We start from the raw sequence: 25,444 nt of genomic DNA on the forward strand, positions 1-25,444 counted from the left end.
GGGAGTTGTATTCAATGGTTATTCCTGAGGGATGTCTGGGGGAGGGGGAATAAAACTGGAGCTAAATTTGTTGGCCAGTAGATTTGCTATGTTTTCAGACTCAGTGGAGGTGGTTCCATTTATAATTGGTCTGGCACATTGTCGTATACTGCTTTTAAGGTTACAGACACTGTTGAAAAAAGTCTTGTAATTGTTCTTGTCTTAGGAGGCCATTCTTACCTCAAATTTGGCTTTGGTAGACTTTATTAGTCCTCTGAGTTGCTTATTTAGATTGAGGAGAGAGTTTTTATATTGCTGGGCTTTGTACTTCATAATTTTTGCCATGATTTTCTTCATTTGGTCATACAACCTACTGATGTTGGGATTCCACCTGTGTGGCTTGTTTTTTAAATTTGTCCTGTGCTTATTCCTGGCAGGTACAGCTGTCGCTATGCAACTACTAATGTGATTGTACAATTTTTGCAAAAAAGCTATGTTCTCAGGGTTTAAGGAGGCTTGAAATTTTTGCTAGGATGTTACAAACTTTGCCTTGGAACAGTTCCTAAAAGTTTCGTTAGCTGTGGTCCCAGGTTTTATTTTTTTTGTTTCAAAGAAGACAGTTTTATGGATCAACCTTACCAGAGAGGACATTACAGTGGAGGTGATTGGGGGGGGGGGGGTATGCACCATTCTCTCATGTTTGTAAGGACCAGATCCAGGATGTTAGTTCACCTAGCTAGTCCAGGGTGTTTATGTTTACAAAGACCAGGAATCTGTGGGCCTGCATGTTTGGGGTCACTGTATGATTCCTGGTTTATAGTAGGGAAGTTCAAGTCACCCAGGAATATGGTATACAGTTGAATGGATAGTGTTCCTGGTAGAAATAAATACATGTCATGGCTTTCCTGGGTCATAAGGAGGGGCCTATAGCTTGCTAATGTATGGTACGAGACTTTGACGTGCAACAATTCCTGTCAAAGGGCAATTTGGACAGGGAGTAGCTCAAGTCTGTCATACTCTGCCTATCCTTGAGGCGTGTTTGTTTCTGATGTAAACTGACACACCTCCATCTTTTGTCCCTTCCAGTGAGGTCAGTGGTCTGCACCGCCAGGGTGCTGTTGCAGCTTTAAATCATGTCTCAGTAAATAAACAAACATCTACATTTTCCAGGCTGAGGAGAGCTTGCAGTGAGTAGTTTCCTGTTTAGACTCCTGGCATTGAGCAATAATACTTTTAGATTTTGTTGGGTTGGTTTTGCTATGTCAAAAGGTTTGTTCATAGGTTCATAGGTAGGTACTAGGCTATTGGCCCTAGGGCCTATATAAGCCTAGCCAAAAAGGTACCCTGGCTTTCGCCACCCAAGAAAATTATTTTCCTGTACCCCTGTCAAGCAGAGTCACAGAAGTGATCCCCAGGGTGAATTTCCTAGTTCCCATCCAATCATCAAGATTTTTCTTGAAGAGTGCTAATAAGGAGCTTTGTTTGATATAGATAGGCAGTTTGTTCCAGAGTATGGGAAGTCTCTGGGACAGGAATCTATCCCTTAAGCATGTTCTGTTTATTGTGGTGACCAGGTTTAGGTCCCTAGAGTGTGTAGCTCGAAGGGATTGGGATTTCTTTACGTGGAGCATGTCCAACAGCTATGGGTTTGACATAGCTTTGTATGTTAGGCACAGATCGCCTCTGAGTAGCCGATATGCAATGGCGTAAAGCTGGAGTTTTTTTAGACCGTCTGCGTAGGGCATCTGCTTGAGGCCGGTAATTGTTTTGTGAGGTACTTCTGCGGCCTTTCCAGTTGTTGTAGATGTCTTGTGAGGTACATACCAAAAGGGGCATTGTACTCTATAATAGGTCTAATGAGTGAGGAGTAGAGGGGAACAATGACCTCTTTTTTCCTGGATGAGAAACCTTTTGTGATGAGATGTGCCACATAGAAGGATTTCCTGTCTACTGTGGTGATGTGATTATCAAAGGAGGGACTACTCTCCACCTGTGTCCCAAGGTCTCATCAGAATTTCGGTGTTAAGTAGACTACCACCTATGTGGTAGCTCATGGGTACAGAATTTCTACCAAAGGGGATGACAATGCACTTTTCGGCATTGGGCTTGAGGCCATGGCTTTGACACCAGGCATCTGTCTCAGTGAGGCTCTTTTGTAGGATGTCCACATCATTAGGAGTTTCGATTATGGCTCCTAGTTTGCAGTCATCTGTGAATTTCGTTAGCCAGAAACTGTCTGTGTTAGCCTGCACTTCAGAGAAGTAGATACCAAACAGGAGGGGACCCAGGACTGAACCTGTGGTACTCCCCTTGTCACTGGTCTGAAGTCGGATTTGGAGTCTGCTACTTTCACAGTGTGGGTTCTGTCACTGACCCAGTTGGCAACACATCTTGTGACATAGGGATTTATACCTAGTTTAGTGAGTTTATCTGTAATTCCAGAGTAGGGGATGGTGTCAAAAGCCTTGGTGAGATCTAGATAGGCTGTGTGAACCACCTTACCCTAGTCTATAGCTTTGGTGACTGCTTCAAAAAAGTCTATCAGGTTTATGAGACATGATCTGCCTTTTACAAACCCGAACCAGGTGGGGTCCAGAGTTTGGAGATTACCAGTGTCTTTGTTTATAAGTTCCATGATGATACATTCCATGGCCTTGCAGACCAGGCTCATCAGGCTAATGGGGCGGTAGTTCCCGGGGTCCGTGGTGGCTCCCCCTATGAGGAGTGGGATAACAGTCGCTGTGCGCCATTCAGTGGGCATAAAGCCTGAGGTGAGGCTATGATTGAACATGGTACTTAGGTGGGGTGCCAGTTCGTTCTGTAATTTGTGTAGAACGCAGCCTGGGATGTTGTCAGGTCCCATGGATGCTGTGTTCTTGGCTTTGGAGAGTATGGATTTTACCTGTGCAGCTGTGATTACAGGAACTTTGCATTCTTCCGGTATAAAGATGGGCCATTTAGGGGGTGAGAGAGGGGTAAAGTTAGCGCTGAACCTATCTCACAGGATGTTGGCAATATCAGTTGGTTCTGTATATTTAGTGCCATTGTGCTGCAACTCAGAGCAGATCTGAGTGTTGCCATTGAGATTCTTGACATAGCTATAGAATGCTTTGTGGTTGTCTTTAGAATCAGTGGTGATTCTGTTTTCGTAACTAGCTTTGGAGGATTTTATGAGGGATCTCAGCTTCTTACTGAGGATGATCAGGGAGTTCCTCCAATCATGGGATTTTACTCTTTTTTGCAACAGTTTCTTTCTTCTGTTGTAGAGTTTGTTTATGGCAGGGCACCACCAGGACTGCAGGAAAAGTGCAGGGGAAGGGGACTGTCAACTCATCTTGGCCTTCAAAAAGCAAAGGCCTGCAATTTAGCTGCTTGTTGGTTGCAGCTTTATAACTGTTTAGTATACTGTAAAACAAGCTCTGAGACATGCACAGCATACCTTTCAACTGTTCAGATTTTTACCTCATATTTTTGGTCTGTCCTTCATAAAATTTGTGATTTTCTGGCAAATTGCTGAGGACTGAAGTCACCAAATAGTGATAAACGTTTGAGTTTTAGATTTCATATCTTTCAAAAATGCATATTAACACCCATCAGTCTGATGAGCCTTATCTGCAAGGCCATGGAGCATATTATCATGGAACTTATAAACAAAGACATTGGCAACCTTCAAACACTGGACCCCACCCAGTTTGGGTTCGTGAAGGGCTGATCTCATCTCCTGAACCTGATTGACTTCTTCGAATCAGTCTCCAGAGCCATGGACAAGGGTAAGGTGGTCCACACAGTCTATCTAGACCTTGCCAAGGCCTTTGACACCATCCCCCACTCTGGAATCATAGATAAACTTACTAAGCTGGGCATTAATCCCTACATCACCCAATGGGTTGCTAACTAGCTTACTGACAGAACCCACACTGTAAAAGTAGCCAACTCCAAATCCAGCTCCAGACAAGTGACAAGTGGAGTACCTCAGGGTTCAGTCCTGGGGCCGCTCTTGTTTGGCATCTACTTCTCTGAAGTACAGGCCAACACTAAGAGGGGAACAATGACCTCTTTTTTTCCTGGATGAGAAACCTTTTGTGATGAGATGTGTCATGTAGAAGGATTTCCTATCTACTGTGGTGATGTGATTATCAAAGGAGAGACTACTGACTGCAAACTGGGAGCCATTATTGAATCCCCAAATAATGTGGATACTCTACAAAAGGGCCTTACAGAAACAGATGCTTGGTGCCAGAACCATGGGCTCAAGCTTAATGCCAAGAAATGTATAGTTATCCCCTTTGGGAAAAAACATGTACCCGCAAATGACCATATAGGTGGCAGTAAACTAAACCCAAAAAGTGTGATAAGAGACTTAGGGACACAGGTGGACAGTGGTCTCACCTTCGATAACCACATCGCCACAATAGTCAGGAAATCCTTCTATGTGGCACACCTCATCACTAAGGGCTTTTCATCCAGAAAAAAGGAGGTCATTGTCCCGCTGTACTCATCCCTCATTAGACCCATTATAGAATACAACGTCCCATTTGGTATGTACCTCTCAAGACATCTGCAACAACTGGAAAGGCCGCAGAAATACCTCACTAAAAGAATCACAGGCCTAAAGCAGATGCCCTACGCTGACCGCCTTAAAAAAATCCAGCTATACTCTGTCACGTATCGTCTACTCAAGAGGCGATCTCTGCTTAACATACATAACATACAAGGCCATGTCAAACCCAGAGCTGTTGGACATGCTACACTTAAAGAAATCCCAATCCCTCAGAGCCACATGCTCCATGGATCTAAACCTTGTCATCAAAATAAACAAAACATGCTGGAGGGATAGGTTCCTGAGCAAGGGACTCCCCAGACTCTGGAATAGATTGCCCATACATGTCAAGCAGAGTGCCTCTTTGGCCCTCTTCAACAGGAACCTTGACGATTGGATGGGAGAAAGGAAATTCACCCCGGGGATCACATCAGTCGCCCTGCTAGACAGGGGTCCAAGGAAGTAAATAGTGTGGGAAGAAATAGCCAGGGAATTGTTATGGCTAGGCTTGTATAGGCCCTACGGCTGATAGCTTAGTACCAACCTATGAACCTATTATTAAGGCAACTTTCTAAGTTTATAACATCAATTTTTAAAATCTGTGCCTATTTTTGGCCCTTTGTCTTCCCCTTTATTTTAGTCTTTGTCCAGATTTTTAGTGCTAAGAGATTGAGAGGTATGGGGCACAGACAAGGGTCATTCATGAAATAATGAAGCAGTTCTGTTACAGAAGGTATATAAGATGACAGTGATGGACACTAATCCTACTATATGCCAATGGCATGGGAATACACCACTATTTCCTTATGTCTAGCAAGAGTCATATAAAACAGACGTTTAATGGATTACTGGAAAGAGAAAGGATTGAAGAAAAACAAGATCATATTGATATGTCATTTTGACCAGGGTCAGGGATGAACTCTGCTTCATGTACAGGGGGATCCTTTGAGACAAATATCAGTCTCCAGGATTTATTTATTTATTTTACATTTGTTGACCGGGCTAGTCTAACTGGATACATGTCCATTTTCAGTAGAGGCCCGGGGAGATAAGCTCCAAAATAGAACAATGAAATTAACAAGATAACAAATAAGGAAACATTAAATAAAAAAATCATATTTACAATGCATATTACAGGTAATCACAGTAAATTCAGCAGTGCAGAATACAGGCATAACATAGCATGCTAGTACAATCAAGATGTTCTAGAGGGAGATAGTATTATGGTTAATAAGGAAGGAATTACAGTTAATGAGTAGAAGGGGTAGGAAGAGCAAAGTATTAAGAGATACATAACTAGTCAGGCTATGTTACAGGCAAACTTCATGTTCTTGGATTTAGTGTTTCTAGTGCTGTTTGTTTGTGGATGTGCAACATATTCATCAGAGCTGGATCTGAGGATGCCTTATATGGTATGCATAGATCACCCCAGAGTAATTATCGTCTTTCTATATTTCCAGATCCCTAGCTATTGAGTCAACTCTTATGGGAGTTTTATCGATGGAGTAATTAGCTTTGGTGGACAATTTCCCAAAGGGCATTATAATGCATTTCTTTGAGTTGTTTTAATCAGTGGCTTTAGCACCAGTCATTTGTTTGTGCTAGAACTTCTTGTACTATGTTGGTGTTGTGGGGGGAATCTATGACAGCTCCCAATTTATAGTCATCTGTGAACTTGGTGAGCCAAAGGCTTCTGACATTACGTCCGAGAAGTGGATGTCAAACAGGAGCAAGCCCAACATAGAGCCCTAGTTATTCCGCTGGTGACCGGTCTCCTGGTGGAGTGGCCTCCCTGATATTAACTTCTTGGGTCCTATCTGTGAGTCAGCCAAATATTGAGTGAGTTATATAAGGATATATGCCTAGTCCTGAGAGTTTGTCAGCAATACCTAACTGGGGTATTGTAGCCAATGCCTTGGCCAGGTCAAGGTAAGCAGTATGCACCATCTTCCCCTCATCCTTAACCTTCATGACCCTCGTGAAGAAGTCAACCAGGTTGAGTAAGCTAGATCTTCCCTTAACAGAGCAAAACTGCAATAGGCCCAGTGTCCATAGGTTGCCAATGTTCTTGTTGATCACTTCCAAGATAATTCATTCCATGGCTTTGCATAACAGACTTGTCAGACAGATGGGTCTGTAGTTCCTGGGGTCAAGTGATGGTCCACCCTTATGAACAGGGATAACCAATGTGGTCTTCCATTCACCTGGCATGTAACCCACCTTGAGACTGTAGTTGAAGACGGCCTCATGTGGTCCTGCTAGGTCTTGCTTTAGGCTATTTAGGAGGCAACCAGGGATACTGACAGGACCCAATGAGGCAGTATTTTTGGCCTTAGTGAGTGCCACCAGGATCTGCTCCCTGTCGATAGTTAGGGGGATATGCTAGAAGGGATTTCAAGGGGGTAGTGGGGTGGGGGGAATGGGGGGTGAAGTTATAGCTAAATTTATCAGCCAGTATACTCACTGTGTCACCCTGGTCATCAAAGGTTGTGCTATTAACCACCAGTTCTACACACTTCTGAGTGTTACCTTTAATGTTCCTGACATAGCTGAAGAAGGCCTTGGGATTGTCTTTATTCTGGGAAGCTATCCTGCCCTTTAATTGACCTTACTGGAATTTATTAGAGCTCCTAGTTTCTTGTTTAGTTGATTCTGAGAGCTCTTCTCTATGAGAGTTGCTGTTTCTGATTTTGGCCATGACTTTTTTCTTTTGTTATATATCCTTTTAAGGTAAAGATTAAAGGTAAAGTAGTTGGCAAAATAAAATTACACTGGTGGCAAATACCACATGGGTACATCTTTCCTTCTGTTCTACCACCTGTAGTTTGTTCATAGGTAGGTACTAGGCTATCGGCCCAAGGGCCTACGTAAGCCTAGCCAGCAAGGTTCCATAGCTTACGCCACACAAGAAAGTTATTTTCCTGTGCTACTGTCCAGCAGAGAAACAGAAGTGATCCCCAGGGTGTATTTCCTATTTCCCATCCACTCATCAAGATTTTTCTTGAAGAGTGTTAATGAGGAACTTTGCTTGATATAGATGGGTAGGTTGTTCCAGAGTATGGGAAGTCTCTGGGACAGGAATCTATCCCTCCAGCAAGTCCTGTTTATTGTGGTGACAAGGTTTAGGTCCCTAGAGTGTGTAGCTCAGAGGGCTTGGGATTTCTTTAGGTGTAGCATGCCCAACAGCTCTGGGTTTGACATAGCTTTATATGTTAGGCAGAGATCACCTTGGAGTAGGTGATATGCTATAGAGTAAAGCTGGAGTTTTTTTGAGACAATCAGAGTAGGGCATCTGTTTGAGGCCAGTAATTCTCTTTGTGAGGTACTTCTGTGGTCTTTCCAGCTGCTGCAGATGTCTTGGGAGGTATATTCCAAAAGGGTTGTTGTACTCTATAATGGGTCTAATGGGTGTCGAGTACAGGGGAACAATGACCTCTTTTTTCCTGGATGAGAACCCTTTTGTGATGAGGTGTGCTATGTAGAAGGATTTCCTGACTACTGTGGCAATGTGATTATCAAAGGGGAGACTACTGTCCACCTGGGTCCCAAGGTCTCTTATCACACATTCGGTGTTATGAACTACCACATAGGCGGCAGTCTTCTTGAGTACAGAGTTTTTACCAAAGGGGATAACAATGTAATTTTGGCACTGAGCTTGAGACCATGGCTCTGTCACCAGGCATCTGTCTCAGTGAGGCCCTTCTGTAGGATGTCCACATCATTTGGGGACTTGACTATAGCTCCTAGTTTGCAGTCATCTGCGAATTTCGTTAGCCAAAGGCCTTATGTGTTAACCTGTACTTCAGAGAAGTAGATACCAAACAGGAGTGTTCCCAGGACTGAACCCTGTGGTACTCCACTTGTCACTGGTTTGAAGTTGGATTTGTAGTCTGCAACTTGTACAGTGTTGGTTCTGTCAGTGAGCCAGTTAGCAACCCATCTTGTGACGTAGGGATTTATACCTAGTTTAGTGAGTTTAGCTATAATTCTAGAATGGGGGATGGTGTTGAAAGCCTTGGCGAGATCAAGATAGGCTGTGTGAACCACCTTACCCTCGTCTACGGCTTTGGTGACTACCTCAAAGAAGTTGACCAGGTTCAGGAGGCAAGATCTGCCTTTCAGAAACCCGAACTGGGTGGGGTCCAAAGTTTGGAGGTTACCAATGTCTTTGTTTATGAATTCCATGATGATATGTTCCATGCTCTTGAAGACGAGGCTCGTCAGGCTAATTGGGCAATAGTTCCCAGGATCAGTGGTGGTTCCCCCTTTGTGGAGTGGGATAACTGTTGCTGTGCGCCATTCAGTGGGCACAAAGCCTGACGTGAGCCTATGATTGAACATGGTGCTTAGGTGGGGAGCCAGCTCGTTCTGAAGTTTGTGTAAAATGCAGCCTGGGATGTTGTCCGGTCTCATGGATGCTGCTTTTACCTGTGAAGTTGTGATTACAGGGACTCTGCATTCTTCCTGTATAGATATGGGCCCTGTAGGGGGTGAGAGGGGGGGTAAAGTTAGCACTGAACCTATCTGCCAGGATGCTGGCAATATCAGTTGGTTCTGTAATTTTTGTGCCATTGTGCTGTAACTCAGAGCAAATCTGGGTGTTGCCATTGAGATTTTTGACATAGCTATAGATTGCTTTGTGGTTGTCCTTAGAATCAGTGGCAATCTTGTTTTCATAGCTAGCTTTGGAGGATCTTATAAGGGATCTCAGCTTATTGCTGAGGCTGACCAGGGAGCTCCTCCACTCATGGGATTTCACTCTCTTTTGCAACAATTTCTTCCTTCTGTTGTAGAGTTTGTTTATGGCAGGGGACCACCAGACTGGCTTCCTTTTTTTGGAGGATAGCATTTTGGTTCTGTTTGGGACAGCACGATCCATGCACTTGTGTAAGTGCTTATAGAGTGCATTTGTGTAGGATTCAGCAGTCGTAACTGTATTGTCCATCTGCATGGGTGTCATGAAGTTCACCACTTCTGTCTTAAGAAGCATGAAGTTGGCTTTGGAGAAATTTTTTACCGTGATTTCCTTAATGGGGGGTAGGGGCGGGATGTGGATATCTAGGGTAATTAGCTTATGGTTGGATCTGACCAACGAGGAGTTGACTTCAGGTGTGGAACACCAGTAACTCATGTTGGTAATGACTAGGTCTAAGATATTGTTGCCCCTCGTGGGGGTGTGAATAAGTTGATCCAGGGCATTGGAATTTATGAATTCCAGAAAACGTTGAGTGAAGGAGTTTGTACATGAGTAGTTTTCCCAGTTAATGGTGGGGTAGTTGAAATCGCCCAATATTAGGGTATTTGCTTGAACCCTAATATTTTCCAGTACATCAAGAAAAGAGGAGTGGGAATCCTGGGGCATGGTGGGGGATCTGTAGCAAACTACAATTTGGATTGCAGTTTTGCACAGAGTTAGTTGCACTTGGATAACCTCGGCTGCATTATGCTGAGCAACTAGCCTGGAGGTGTGGATATCCTTAATGAATATGGACACGCGTCCGCCTTTGGTGTTCCGGTCCAGGTTACATGGCCGAAAAGTGTGGTATGAGTTATAGCCTGGTAATGCAGGGGTGCTCTCTGGAGCCTTGAACCAGGTCTCAGTCACTGCACAGACATCGATGTCCTCCATTTTAAGGAGTGCCTCGAGTGAGTGCATTTTGAGATTTAGACTTCTAGCATTGAGTAGCATCACCCTCAGTTTCTGCTTGCCTGTTCCTGTTATGGTGGTGAATTTGTCATTTGAATTATTCTTTTATTCTACAAAGTGATTTATAGGAGATGCTTTTTTAGCTGCATCATGCATTTTGGTTAGCATAAAAAGGTTTTCCTTTCTTTGAGCTCATTAAGTTTAAGTGGGATATGTCCAATTGTGACTCTGATGTATCTAAATTGCTTTGCATGCAGTTTTTAGTTGCCTGAAGAAGTCTGGTTATATATACCAGACAAAAGTGCTTACTTCGTTTCATGTTTTAAATAAAATCTGGTGCTTGGATCAGTGGATTTCAGCCTGTGTTACTATGTGTGAAGGTTGGTTTTCGTTTGTGTTTGGTCTTACTTCTGGTAGGCACAGCAGCCTCAGTGGAGCCATTTACATGTTTATACAGGGTTTCTGTAAATAATTCTGCACAGATAATTGTATTCTCGGGGTTTAGAGAAGCTGTAAATGTTGGCAAACACTAGCTTAATAAGATACAGTTTGTTTTAGACCGTTCCTAACCATTATGGGTATAGTTGAGTTTTCTGGGGTGACTTTTATTTTGTGGGAGACAGCTTTGTGGTTTGATGTCACCAATGAGGATGCGACTCTGGGGGACAATGTGATTTTCTGGCTGGAATGCACACTACCTGGTCTAGGATGTTTTTCTTGATAAGGTCCAAGAATCGTGCCTGTGAGTTAGAGGCAGAAAATGTTCTCAGTCTACAGAGGGGCAGCTAAAGTATACAATGAATAGGGTACTAAATTGGATGGTGAGCGCCTCTAGTAGGTCTAGGTAAGAGTTGTGAGTTTCATACATCTTGGAGGGTGACATGTAGCTCAGCAGGACATGGCAAGGAACCTTGTCTATGGAGATTTGGATGTGGATGAACTCAAGGGCATCAGCCTGTTTAACCAACATGGAGTTGTGTTTGTTGCTAATGTTGATCGACACACCTCCACCTTTAGCCCATGTCTAGGCTGCTGTTGGTCAGTTTAACTGCGTGGAATGCACCATAGCCTAAAACGTCCAGAGTACTTTCTGTAGCTTTAAACCAAGTCTCTGTGACAGCACAGACGTCTACATTCTCCAGAATGAGAAGATCTTGCAGAGTGTGGAGTTTCTTGTTTAGACTCCAGTGTCTTCAAAATGCCACACTACATTAACTTTTACTTTTTGTGGCTGGGTCTTGTTCTATCATATTTTTCATTTTCAAACTTCTACTACTTTGGTAATATTAAAATTTCTGCTCTTATTAGTTTCTTCTGCTGCAAGTTCTGATTAATCTGTTATCTGCAGTCTACTTTAATACATGTACATCTGATGCTGAGTTTCACCATGAACAAACAATATTACCAACTCAGTCTTTCCATTCCAATCACTGCAAAATTATAAATGATCTAGATGATTTTAAATAAATTTAGATATACTTAAGTCCTCTCTACTCACATATTAATTTTTGGTTCCACATGCTATCCCTGTACACTCTTTCCAGAAAACTAAGATAATCAAAATCAATTTTCATTAAAGTTAAAAAAATAGGTGCCAGTATCTCTAGCATCTTCCTATTAGCTAGAACCATTTGCATCCACACGTAAGAGCAATCCAAAACAATATGTATTTTAAAATTCAGTGTAAACAAATTACTCATATCCCAACTACATGCAATTCCTGCAAAAAAATCACTTAATTCAACTTAGTACAACTGAAAAACAGAGAGGGTGGTCAAAAAATAATGGCTGCTGGAGATGTGATGAAGCAAAGTGGGATAGTTACATATGATATGGGAGTGCAAGGAGGTACAAAAACTTTGGGAAGAAGTAATGAAAATGAGTAGAATGACCACAATAATTAAAGTACTAAAAAATAGGACACACTATTTTGGTTCTTTGGTATTCAGAAAGAGAGAAAAATAATGGAGATCACCATTTCAGTGTGGATTTCACATATTACAGCTGCTCTCTTAACAGTTATTTCAAAGTTATTTTGAAGTTTTGGAAATTCCCATGTAACAACTGGGAAACAAACCTACTTGTACACTTGAATAAATCCAATACTTCTTATTAAAAAAAACACAAGCAAAGCAATTTGACAAATTGTATTTTTATAGAACTGTTATGTTCAGGGAAGAATGAGGACAGTATCTTAATTCCGTAGTTTTAGGATGGCTGCCTAAAGTGAAAAAGTAGAACATACTCCACTTACTGGTTAATTTGGTAATTTGTTTAAATCAGTTTGCTTGTTTTCTATTGTTATATAAAAAAATTGCACTTTATTCAACTGCTTTTACTGTATTTGTGCTTGTTCCTACTTTATTACTTTATTTTGCTTTTGCTGCTTGTTCTTAAAAGTACTTAATTGCATTTATTCTGCTGCATTTATTACTGCTTGTTAGTAGCCTGATTAAATTGTAACTGTTATTCTAAGCCTTTGGTTTAAGCACTTGGGCTTCAGACCAGTTGTTTTACATTAAGAAGGCTTGGGGTCTGCACTGTTGTGGCAGGACAGGTAGCTTACATCCTAAGTTGGGAGTTGCTGACTGAAGGCTTACTGTCTGTTATTCTAACGGTGTATTAGTTCTGGTTTAAGCACTTGGGCTTTAGGCTAGTTATTTTACATTAAGAAGGTGTGGTTTGCACTCTTGTGGGAGGAGAGGGTAGATTCTGACCTTCTGAGCTGGAAGGTTATGGTTAAAGGCTTATTGTGCCTGCTTATTTGAACTGTTCCTTTCTGAAATTGGTACACCTTGTTTGCTGTAGCATATACTAGATTCAGACCTGCTGAATCTAGCTTTGTTTGTATAACTTGAGCACTAATCCAGGCACCTTTTTTTTGGAGAAGGTTCCCCTGCACCCTAGTGGCAGGAGTGTGCAGTTAGAAGTTGTCTGATCGAAGACTGCTGGACCGGGGCTTAATTTGTAGCTTTTTATTGGTTAAGTGGTTAATTTGTTTAAATCAGTTTGCTCATTTGCTACTGTTATATATATACAAAAATATACTTTATGCATCGCCACTTAGCTAGGATTAAACTATTCCCGGTGCCATAAAGTTTGCTCTTCACATTTTCCCTTAGAACTAGCTAGTTTTTGAGTTTTAGCTCTCAAATCTGTTTCTTTGAGCTCAGCACTTGTTCAGAACTCACTGTAAGCACTAAATAAGCTACAAATTACTACAGCACTCAATTTTCCTCACTTGTCTAGAGGAAAACAGTTTTTAGTACTTAATAAATAAGCACCTAGCCAGGCATGTCTAAGGGTCAGCTCCCGGTGTTTTCTCCTGTCTACCTGATGAATCTGAGCATCTTGGGGCAATGCAGCAATTGCCTCATGTACACAGCAACCCTCTCCTCCTACCACCCAACACTACAACCTGTGAGAGATGCACTTATATAGCCAAACTGGAAGCTAAGCTCTCTTCACCCAAGACTGGACTAGAAAGTCAAGAGGAGAAGGTAAACCCTTGCACCACACCACACTCATCACATAGTCCCTCAAAACATACACCACCAAAACAAACACCTACATTTGCAAAGGCTCTCAATAAAAATCTTCTCAAACAACAGAGAACTCCAAAGCAGAAATGCAAGCAACCTCCAATCCCCAACACAACCCAAATGACACATAGCCCAAAAACTCAGTGTGCCACTCAACCACAGCCCATACGGCATAACAACATACCCAACACTCTAGTCATAGGTGACTCTATAGTCAGGCACACTGATGTTTCACTCTCCAGGCTAAACAAGGAGAAAGTTACTATCAGCTGCCTGTCGGGTGCCAGGATCCGCCACATAACGCATGCACTCAGTTCACTCCACAAGTACAAATATGACTCGGTCATTGTCCACGTTAGTGTGAATGACCTGAGATGTACCTCCCTGGACTACATGAAAAGAGACATGGAGGAGCTCTCTGATCTTGTAGCTCAGGCAGGTATGACCCTAGCCCTGAGTAGCATCCTGCCATCACCCAGAATGATACCACAGTACAAGGACAAAATGATTGACTTCAACAATTGGCTAAGCTTCTGGTGTCATTCTAAGGGAATCCAGTATCTGTCTGCCTGGGATGACATGATCGACAGACCATGATGCTTTGCCAGAGATGGCCTGCACCTGTTGCCTTTGGGATTCTGGATACTGGCTAAGGCTCTTGCCAGCCCTATAGTGCCTTTTTTAGGCAGGGTTCAAATGATAAATTCACTACCATAACAGGTACAATCAAGCAAAATCTGAGGGTAATGCTACTCAGTGCTAGAAGTCTAAACCTCAAAATGCACTCACTCGAAGCACTCCTTAAAATGGAGAACACTGACATCTGTGCAGTGACAGAGACCTGGTTCAAGGCTCCAGAGAGCACCCCTGTATTACCAGGCAATAATTCATACCACACCTTTCATAGGTTCATAGGTAGGTACTAGGCTATTGGCCCTGGAGTCTATATAAGCCTAGCCAAAAATGCACCCTGGCTTTTGCCACCTAAGAAAATTATTTTCCTATGCCCCTGTCGAGCAGAGCCACAGAAGTCATCCCCGGGGTGAATTTCCGATCTCCAATCAAATCATCAAGATTTTTCTTGAAGAGTGCTAATGAGGAGCTTTGTTTGATATAGATAGGTAGTTTGTTCCAGAGTATGGGAAGTCTCTGGGACAGGCATCTATCCCTCCAACATGTTCTGTTTATTGTGGTGACAAGGCTTAGGTCCATAGAGCGTGTAGCTCGGAGGGATTGGGATTTCTTTAAGTGGAGCATGTCCAACAGCTCTGGGTATGACATAGCTTTGTATGTTAGGCAGAGATCGCCTCTGAGTAGGCGATATGTGATGGAGTAAAGCTGGAGTTTTTTGAGACGGTCTGCGTAAGGCATCTGTTGAGGTCAGTAATCCTCTTTGTGAGGTATTTTTGTGGCCTTTCCAGCTGCTGCAGATGTCTTGTGAGGTACATTCCAAAAGGGCGTTGTACTCTATAATGGGTCTAATGAGTGATGAGTACAGGGGAACAATGACCTCTTTTTTCCTGGATGAGAAACCTTTTGTGATGAGGTGTGCCATGTAGAAGGATCTCCTGACTACTGTGGCAATGTGATTATCAAAGGAGAGACTACTGTCCACCTGTGTCCCAAGGTCTCTTATCACACTTTCAGTGTTAAGTAGACTACCGCCTATGTGGTATTTCATGGGTATAGAGTTTTTACCAAAAGGGATGACAATGCACGTTTTGGCATTGAGCTTGAGGCCATGGCTATGACACCAGGCATCTGTCTCAGTGAGACCCTTTTGTAGGATGTCCACATCCTTAGGAGTTTCTATTATGGCTCCTAGTTTGCAGTCATCTGCGAACTTCATTAGCCAAAGACCTTCTGTGTAATCCTGTACTTCAGAGAAGTAGATACCAAACAGGAGAGGACCCAGAACTGAACCCTGTGGTACTCCACTTGTTACTGGTCTGAAGTTGGATTTGGAGTCTGCTATTTCATAGTGTGGGTTCTGTCAGTGAGCCAGTTGGCAACCCATCTTGTGACATAGGGATTTATATCTAGTTTATAGGTTCATAGGTTCATAGGTAAGTACTAGGCTATCTGCCCATGGGCATTTATAAGCCTAGCCACAGAGTGATGGCTTTCGCCTCCCCATTAGATTAGTAACCTGGGCCTCTGTCAACAGGGCTTCTGAAGTGATCCCAGGTAGAACTTACGATTACCCATCCACTCATCAAGATTTCTCTTGAAAAGGGTCAGAGAGGATCTCTGTCAAATATGGACTGGGATTCTATTCCAGAGTGAGGAGAGTCGCTGGGACAGGAATCTATCCCCCCAGCATGTCCTGTTTATTGTTGTACATAGGTTCAAGTCGCTAGAACGAGTGATTCTGAGGGATCTCGTTTTTTTGAGGTGAAGCATGTCCATTAGTTCAGGGTTTGACATGGCCCTATAGGTCAGACATAGGTCACCTCTTAGAAGACGGTAAGCAACTGAGAAGAGCTGGAGCTTTTTTAGTCGTGCTTCATAGGGTAATTGTTTAAGGCCCTTAATCCTCTTAGTGAGGTACTTCTGTGGTCTTTCTAGTTGTTGCAGGTGTCTAGTGAGGTACATCCCAAATGGGGCATTGTACTCTTATGGGCCTAATGAGTGAGGAGTAAAGGGGCACAATCACCTCCTTGGATCTGGATGAGAAACCCTTTGTGATCAGGTGTGCCACATAGAAGGATTTCCTGACCGATTTGGCTATGTGGTTATCAAAGGAGAGCATGCTATCTACCTGGGTACCCAGGTCCCTAATTACTTCTTCTGTACTTAGTGGATTCCCATCTATGTGGTAGTTTGTAGGTACTTTGTTTTTCCCAAATGGGATTACTATGCATTTTTTGGCATTTAGCTTGAGGCCGTGACTTTGACACCAGGTGTTTGTCTCTGTGAGACCCTTTTGCAGGATGTCTGTGTCAGTTGGAGAGTCAATTATTGCACCCAATTTACAGTCATCTGCAAACTTGGTTAGCCACAGTCCCTCCGCCTTTGCCTGTACTTTGGAGAAATATATACCGAACAGGAGGGGTCCCAGGACTGAGCCCTGTGGGACTCCGCTTGTGACTGGTTTAGAGTCAGACATGGCGCCTGCCACTCTTACCATGTGGGTTCTGTCTGCGAGCCAGTTGGCAACCCATCTCGTGACATAGGGGTTAATATTTAAGCTGGTGAGTTTGTCTATGATTCCTGAGTGTGGGATGGTGTCGAACGCCTTAGCAAGGTCCAGATATGCTGTGTGAACCACCTTCCCTTCATCTATGGCCTTGGTGACTGTTTCGAAGAAGTCAACCAAGTTCAGGAGGCAAGATCTGCCTTTAACAAAGCCGAACTGGGTGGGGTCCAGTGTCTGGAGGTTCCCAATGTCCCTGTTAATGAGCTCCATGATAATGCGTTCCATGGCTTTGCAGACCAAGCTAGTCAAGCTTATAGGGTGATAGTTCCCAGGGTCAGTTGTGGCACCACCTTTGTGGAGTGGTACGACTGTTGCTGTACGCCATTTTTTGGGTACATAGCCTGTAGAGAGGCTGAGTTTGAATAGTGATTTGAGATGTTTGAGACAGTTAGTTCATTTTGAACCTCGTGTAAGACACAACCTGGGATAGTATCTGGTCCCATTGATGCTGTGTTTTTGACCTTTGCAAGGGCTGTCTTTACTTGTGTGTCTGAGACATCTGGAGCGCCACATTCTTCTGGGATGGGTGCTAGCCCCTTTGGTGGAGAGGGAGGGGTGAAGTTTGCACTGAACTTGTCAGCCAGGATGTTGGCAATGTCGGTTGGTTCAGTGTATTTATGGCGATTATGCACTAGCTCTGAGCATATCTGAGAGTTTGTCCCTAGACTCTTGACATAGTTAAAGAAAGCCTTGTGGTTATCCTTAGAGTCATTGGTTATTTTTCTTTCGAAGTTGGCCTTGGATGATTTAATGAGGGAGCGCAGTTTTTTACTGTTGTTAATCAGAGATGCCTTCTTATTTTGGGATTTTGTTCTATCTTGCAGGAGTTTCCTCCTCCTGTTGTAAAGTTTATTTATGGCCGGGGTCCACCAGACTGGCTTCCTCTTTTTTGAGGAGTTGGTCTTGGTTTTACTTGGGATGGCTCGGTCCATGCATTCTTGAAGGTGTTCATAGAATGCACCTGTAAAGGATTCTGCCGATGGGTCATCATTTTCCATTTGATTGGGAGCTTTGAAACTTCCCACCTCGGTCTTGAGGAGTGTGAAGTTGGCTTTAGAGAAGTTTTTTACCTTGATTTCCTTGACTGGGGGGGGGGGGGGTCTGGATGTGGATGTCCAGTGTGATTAGTTTGTGATCTGATCTTACCAATGACGAGTTTTCCAAAGGTGTGGAACATAGGTTCCCCATGTTGGTGATGACCAGGTCCAGTATGTTGTCACCTCTTGTGGGAGTGGTGACCAGCTGTTCAAGGGCATTTGAGTTTATAAACTCAAGGAAGCATTGGGCTAGGGCGTTTGAGCTTGAGTAGTTTTCCCAGTCAATGTTTGGATAGTTGAAGTCACCTAGTAGCATGGTGTTGGGTAGAATCATCATACTTTCTAATGTTCTCAGGAATGCTGCGTGAGTGTCCCGAGACAAGGTGGGAGATCTGTAGCAAGCTATAAATTGAACAGTCAATTTACCCACTGTCAGTTGCACTTGGATGGTCTCAGATTCCGTGTGCTGTGCTACTAACCTGGAGGTGTGGGTGTTCTTGATGAATATGGACACATCCCCTCCTTTTGTGTTCCGGTCCTGGTTTTGGGACCTAAAGGTATGGTAGGAGTTATAGCCTGGTAGTGCTGGGGTGCTCTCTGGAGCCTTGAACCAGGTTTCTGTCACTGCACATACGTCGATTTCTTCCATACTAAGGAGAGCCTTGAATGCGTGTATTTTGAGGTTTAGACTTCTGGCGTTGAGCAGCATTACCCTCAGTTTTTGTTTATTATTGTTGTTTATGGAGGCGGGTTTGTCTTTTGAGCCTTGCCTAAAAAAGGCAGTATTGGGGCGGCAAGAGTCTTGGCCAGTATTCGAAAGCCCAGGGGCGACAGGTGCAAGCCGTCTCTGGCGACGTGGCTTGTCAAGCATGTCGTCCCAGGCTGACAAGTACTGGATCCCCTTTGAATGAGACCAGTAGTTTAACCAATTGTTGAAACTGATCATTTTTTTCTTCGTATGCTGGCATCATTTTGGGTGAGGGCAGGATGCTACTCAGAGTCAGAGTCATACCAGCCTGGGCTACATGGTCAGAGAGCTCCTCCATGTCTCTTTTCATGTAGTCCAGGGAGGTACGTCTCAGGTCATTTACGCCAACATGTACAATGACAGAGTCATAATTGTACTTGTTGTGGAGTGACCTGAGTGCATGTGTTATGTGGCGGATTCTGGCACCCGACAGGCAGCTTACGGTAACCTTCTCCTTGTTCAGTCTAGTGAGTGGGACATCTGTGTGCCTGATGATAGAATCACCGATTACTAGTGTGTTATTTAGCCTTAGGGGCTGTTTTTGCTTGGCACACTGACGTTGTGACGTATGTGTTACCTGGTTTCTGTTGTGGGATGGGAATTGCTTGGGTGTATGCTTGGGAGGTCTCTGTTGTTTAGGCAGGTTCTTATTTAGAGCCTCCGAGTATGTTTTTGTGTGTTTCTGAGAGTTGTTTTCTGGTGCAGCTATGGCTGGTCTATGTGAGTCTGGTAATGTGGTGCTAGTGTTGCCCTTCTCCTTGAGACTGGTTGATCCAGTCGTGGGTTGAGAGAGCTTAGCCTCCAGTTTGGCTGTGTAGCTGCATCTCTCACATATGTTTGTGTTGGCTGGGAGGAGGAGGGGGTTGTCTGTGTACATGAGGCAATTGTAACATTGCCTCAGGATGCCCAGATTCACTAGCTGGACCGGAGAGCACACCAGAAGCTGTCCCTTGAACATGCCTGAATAGATGGTTGGGACTGTATTGCTGATTGGATGAGTAAAGAGCCTTATACTTCCTGAGTATAGGGCTGAAGTGCAAGCTGTAAGCTAGTGCTAGTTTTAGTAAGTGCTGGTCTTAAATTGCCTTATTCCTACTACTGGGTTGAAGTGTTTCAGGTTTCAAGGGAAAAACTGAAGTGCCGACTTCGTGGAGCCTGGAATAGTTTAACCACAGCTAAACAGTGCTGTGCGGTGTGCAAAACTGCGCTAAGCAGTTTTTATACCAGGGAGATCAAAAAGGATAGAAATTAGTCCAAAATGGCCAATGAGCTACAAGTTGCTGGGCTGGGACCACTCCTACAGGGACAGATAGGCTGCTCAGAGTTCCCTCTCTCACAGTGAACAAGGAGGCCGCCTAACTATCCAAGTATGATATGGGCAACACAGGAACCTTTACCACAGTCCTGAATTCAGCAAAGCCTGAAAACTGGATTAGACTAGTTCAGAAAGGCGGGAAAACAAGGATTTTTTTTCAGAAACAACAGAAATGCAGAGCTTGAATTACTTTAAATACACAGAGGAGGCTAGCACACTTGAGTGTGTAGCCTGTGACTGTGTTACAGGTAACTTAAATGCAAAAACGACAAACAACTTTTTTTTCAAGTGAAACAAGGAAATAAGTACAGTAAGCAATGCAGATATCACTAGGGATCCACAGAAGCACTGAAAAGCTGCGTTTTAGGTGGAATTAGCGTTTAAGGGACATAACAAGCAAACAAACAACAAGCATACAATCAAAGCTAGATTCAGCAGGCCTGGATCTAGTCTATGCTGCAGCAAACAAGGTGTATCAATTTCAGTAAGAAACAGTTCAAATATGCAGGCACTGTAAGCCTTTAACCAGAAATTCCCAGCTCAGAAGGGCAGAGTCCAGCCTCTCCTCCCACAAGAGTGTAGACCACGAACCTTCTTAATGTAAAATAACTGGCCTGAAGCCCAAGTGCTTAAACCAGAACTAATACACTTTTAGAATAACAGACACTGAGCCCTCAATCAGCAGTTCCCAACTTAGAAGGATGTAAGCTACCTGTGCTGCCACCACAGTGCAGGCCACAAACCTTCCTAATGTAAAACAACTGGTCTGAAGCCCAAGTGCTTAATCCAAAAGACTTAGAATGATAGCTACACGTTAATCAAGTTACTGCCAAGCCGTAATAAATACAATTGAGTACTTTAAAGAATGCCTGGATTAGTGCTTTCGGCCACCTAACCTGGACCAAAATACTAAAGGTGGAGGTGTGTCCATATTCACTAAGGATAGCCACACCTCCAGGCTAGTTGCTCAGAATAATGCAGCCGAGATTATCCAAGTGCAACTAACTCTCGGCAAGACTGCAATCCAAATTGTGGCTTGCTACAGATCCCCCACCATGCCCCAGGATTCCCACTCCTCATTTCTTGATACACTGGAAAATATTAGGGTACAACTCAACACCCTAATAATGGGCGATTTCAACTGCCCCACCATTAACTGGGAAAACTACTCGTATACCAACTCTTTTGCTCAACATTTTTTGGAATTCATAAATTCCAATGCCTTGGATCAACTTATCCACACCCCCCTCACCAAAGCCATAGACGAGGGTAAGGTGGTTCACACAGCCTATCTAGATCTTGCCAAGGCTTTTGACACCATCCCCCACTCTGAAATTATAGACAAACTCACTAAACTAGGTATAAATCCCTATGTCACAAGATGGGTTGCCAACTGGCTCACTGACAGAACCCATACTGTGAAAGTAACAGACTTCAAATTTGAGTTCAGACCAGTGACAAGTGGAGTACCACAGCTTTTAGTCCTGGGACCTCTCCTGTTTGGTATCTACTTCTCTGAAGTACAGGCTAACACAGAATGTCTTTGGCTAATGAAGTTCGCAGATGACTGCAAACTAGCAGCCCTAATTGAACTCCTAACGATGTGGACATCCTACAAGAGGGCCTCACTGAGACAGATGCCTGGTGTCAAAGCCATGGCCTCAAGCTCAATGCCAAAAAGTGCACTGTCATCCCCTTTAGCAAAAACTCTGTACCCATGAACAACCACATAGGTGGTAGTCTACTTAACACTGGAAGTGTGATAAAGCGACCTTGGGACACAGGTGGACAGTAGTCTCTCCTTTGATAATCACATCACCACAGTAGTCAGGAAATCCTTCTACGTAGCACACCTCATCACAAAAGGTTTCTCATCCAGGAAAAAAGAGTTAATTGTTCCATTCTACTTGACACTCATTAGACCCATTATAGAGTACAATGCCCCTTTTGGTATGTACCTCACAAGACATCTACAACAACTGGAAAGGCCGCAGAAATACCTCACAAAGAGGATTACCGGCCTCAAACAGATGCCCTATGCAGAGCGTCTCAAAAAACTCCAGCTTTACTCCGTCGCATATCGCCTACTCAGAGGCGATCTCTGCCTAACATCCAAAGCTAAGTCAAACCCAGAGCTTTTGGACATGCTCCACTTAAAGATATTCCAATCCCTCCGAGCTACACGCTCTAGGGACCTACACCTTGTCACCACAATAAACAGAACATGCTGGAGGGATAGATTCCTGACCCAGAGAATTCCCATACTCTGGAACAAACTACCTATCTATATCAAACAAAGCTCCTCATTAGCACTTTTCAAGAAAAATCTTGATGAAAATAAAAACAAATAAATAAATAATTGTATGTATATGAATACAGAAACACGTGTAAAAATAGATGCTACCACTGCAAAGATCTGATTGTCTGCGGTTTATACTTTTCTTGTACCATTTATGACTCTAGACACATATAAAAATTGTTTGCATTTTAATTTATAATTTGCTAAAAACAGTTCAAGAGGTAACTATTATGGCTATGCAGGAAGTGATCTTCCTTAGCATTTGTGGAGTGCGAATAATTAATAATGCAATACTGTCTAGTCCTCATCTACTCAGTACATTATTACCTGTGCCTGCAGTCTCTTCTGGCTACTTATAAAGTAATAACACAAGTACAAATGCTCCTTCTTCAGAAGGAAAGGAATATATGAAATATTTGTTCTCGCAAATGGAGGTCTAATACAGAGTTCTAGTTTTGTAGCATAATGAAATTACAATAGAAAGGCAAATACAGCCCACACTTCCCAGCATGCACACAGGAATGAAATAGAGTGTTTTTGCAACGTGCAGCTTACTTGGCCTTCCAGTTCAGCCTTCTCTCTATCTAGCTGCGTAAGACGGAGCCCCAGTTTTGATTTAGTCTTCAGTTCCTCTTCCCACAGGTTACGTGAATCTTGAGCACTCAATGACAACACGTTCTGTTTTTGAATCTAAAACAAAAACTAGTTTTAGTCTACAGAGAGATCAATAACCTACATTATGCATCAATAACACGTTGACTATGATGCTTTTGCAGAAATGCCTAGATGAGCACTCACTGGTTGATGACTACATGATTGCACAGTGTCTTTTAAATCAAGACAGGAATGAAGTCTTGGATTTCAAAGATGGCTGCGCACTGAGTAGCAGCTTAATTCTAGCTCTCCCACTGTGTAAACAGAAACTCAGCAGAGAAGGCCAGTAGACTTTTGTGTTTATGAGTAAATTTCAGTAACTGGCTAGTAAGTGTACTGCTTGGATGCCAGAAAAAAAAAGAAATACTGAGGACATGGAAAAAATCACTACAGAAAGTGAGGAAGAAACACTGACTGTGGAAAGTGTTGTAGCTCTTCAGAAAAAAGCAATGCAACATCCAGACATAACTTCCACTAACCTACAGGAAGATATAAGACAACTGCAGACAGACCTGGTTAAAATAAATAAAAAACTGATGGAGTAAATCAACACAAACAACAAAAATGCTGGAAAAATGGAAGAAGTTTTAAACAGATATTCAGATGAGGTGATAAAGCTGCAAAAATCAGAGAGTGAAATGAAGAAAAGGCTGGCTAAATATTAGACTGCTCAGGAAGAGATGCTTCAAAAAATAACATAATTAGAGGACAAAGAGCACATATGGAAAACCTGAGATTTTCAGCTATAGCAGACAACTGGAAGGAACAGACTGCATTAATTTTATGAAAGCACAAAAAAGCTGTGCTGATATTCCACGGCAGGAGTTGTTAGTCAAAAGGGTACATCGTGTGTATGCTCTAAACTTGGCTATGAGAAAGCACTCTAGACCTTTAATACTAAAGATGCAATCCTACCAGCAGAAGGAGCTGATTCTGATAAAATTGCAGCAGAAGGACAAAGTACTAAAAGTGGGAGACAGCAGAGTATTTGTGGAGAATGATTACTCATTGTACACCAGGCAGAAGAGGAGAAAATGTATTCCACTATTCAGGGAGTGTTGCGATGCAGGTGTGAGATTCAAAGTACTATACCCAGCTGTCTTCAAGGCATTCTTCCCTTAAGGGAAAAAATCATTTTTTTCATGAAATACATGCTAAGGAGGAAATACAAAAGTTTGTCCAACAAAATGTAGGCTGTGAAACAGAAACAGATTCTGCTTCTTGTTCTTCTGGTAATAAAGACCACAGATAGACTGTACCTCTGAAACCTTTTCCAGTGTTTCAAAGGAAAATGTTGGAAAGAAGGAAGGGAGCATGAGACAGTATAGTTGGGTACACTTACCATAAATGTAGATGTTCGCGTGTATTCACTGTTGCTGTCATCACATTTGGGTTATCTGCTTGCAGTAGCCCTCAGTCGGCCTGATTAACAAAGTCTTGGGTCCTGTGTCAGTTGCTGTCCCTTCTTCCATGACTTCAGATCGTCAGGGATATAATACATGCAGACAACGCCATTACATCAGTTTTTCTTGCCCCAGATGTCAGGTGCCCCCTAATGGGAAGCAATTAAATCTATAAATATATATGGTTATACCTCCAACAAAAAAGCAAATACACCAAAAACCTTTTGAGCATAGTAAAGGAGAGTATCTGTATAGCCAAAAGAAGTAAGGGGGTTGGAGGGAGGGTAACCAGGACTGCAATAGTGAATACACTCAAACATCTACATTTATGGTAAGTGTACGCAACTGTATTATGTTCTTCGTGTTTCACTGCTGCAGTCATCACATTTGGGTAGATTCCCAAAGCTAAGGATGGGAGGAGGAATTCAGATAGCATTAGGACCAGCTAAAAGGCCATGCAAGACTGCAATGGCAAAGCCAGCTCTGGATTTAGAGAACATTGACAGATAGTAATGCTTGGTGAAAGTATGTACAGAACTCCAGGTAGCAGCTTCTAGGATGTTCCTGGTAGGGACGCCTCTGAGAAAGTCTGTAGAGGTAGATGCAGCCCTGGTTGAGTGTGGTCTGATCCCCTGTGGGATAGGTTTTCCATGGTGCTTGTAATAGAAATGAATACAATGGCCTATCCATTTGGAAATGGTTTGCTTTGAAATAGCCTTCCCCTCTGCCCCTGCAGCAAATGCCACCAGCAGTTGTTCATATTTCCTTTGAGGTTTAGTCCTGTCCAAGTAGAATCTAAGTTGTCTGTGCATATCTAAGGAGTGCAGTATCCATTCCCCTTTGTTCTGTGGATTAGAAAAGAAGGTTGGCAAACGAATGGACTGATTAAGGGCCACACTGGATACCACCTTGGGCATAAAGGAGGGATTGGTCCTGAGGGACACCCTCTCCACATGAAAGATGATGAAAGGCTCCACTACCATAAGGGCCTGTAAATCATATACCCTTCTCGCTGAAGTGACTGTTAAAAGGAAAGCTGTTTTCCAAGAAAGGAATTTTAATTCTGCAGTAGCAGCTGGCT

General features: G+C 43.1%; 1 protein-coding gene across 7 annotated transcripts in view; it reads right to left on the reverse strand.

Moving 5' to 3' along the window:
* Positions 1-25,444, reverse strand: part of LOC122815888 (ankyrin repeat domain-containing protein 26-like) — a 2,190,206-nt gene that overhangs the window by 473,691 nt on the left and 1,691,071 nt on the right. For all 7 annotated transcript variants that reach the window (XM_044088730.1, XM_044088728.1, XM_044088731.1 and 4 more), the window contains one exon: positions 22,862-22,996. In XM_044088730.1, the coding sequence (XP_043944665.1) occupies positions 22,862-22,996 (135 nt within the window). The remainder of the gene's footprint in view (positions 1-22,861; positions 22,997-25,444) is intronic.

The sequence above is a fragment of the Protopterus annectens genome, chromosome 11.part0 (assembly GCF_019279795.1).
Source record: "Protopterus annectens isolate FY-2018-M chromosome 11.part0, PAN1.0, whole genome shotgun sequence".
NCBI classification, from domain to species: Eukaryota; Metazoa; Chordata; order Ceratodontiformes; family Protopteridae; genus Protopterus; species Protopterus annectens.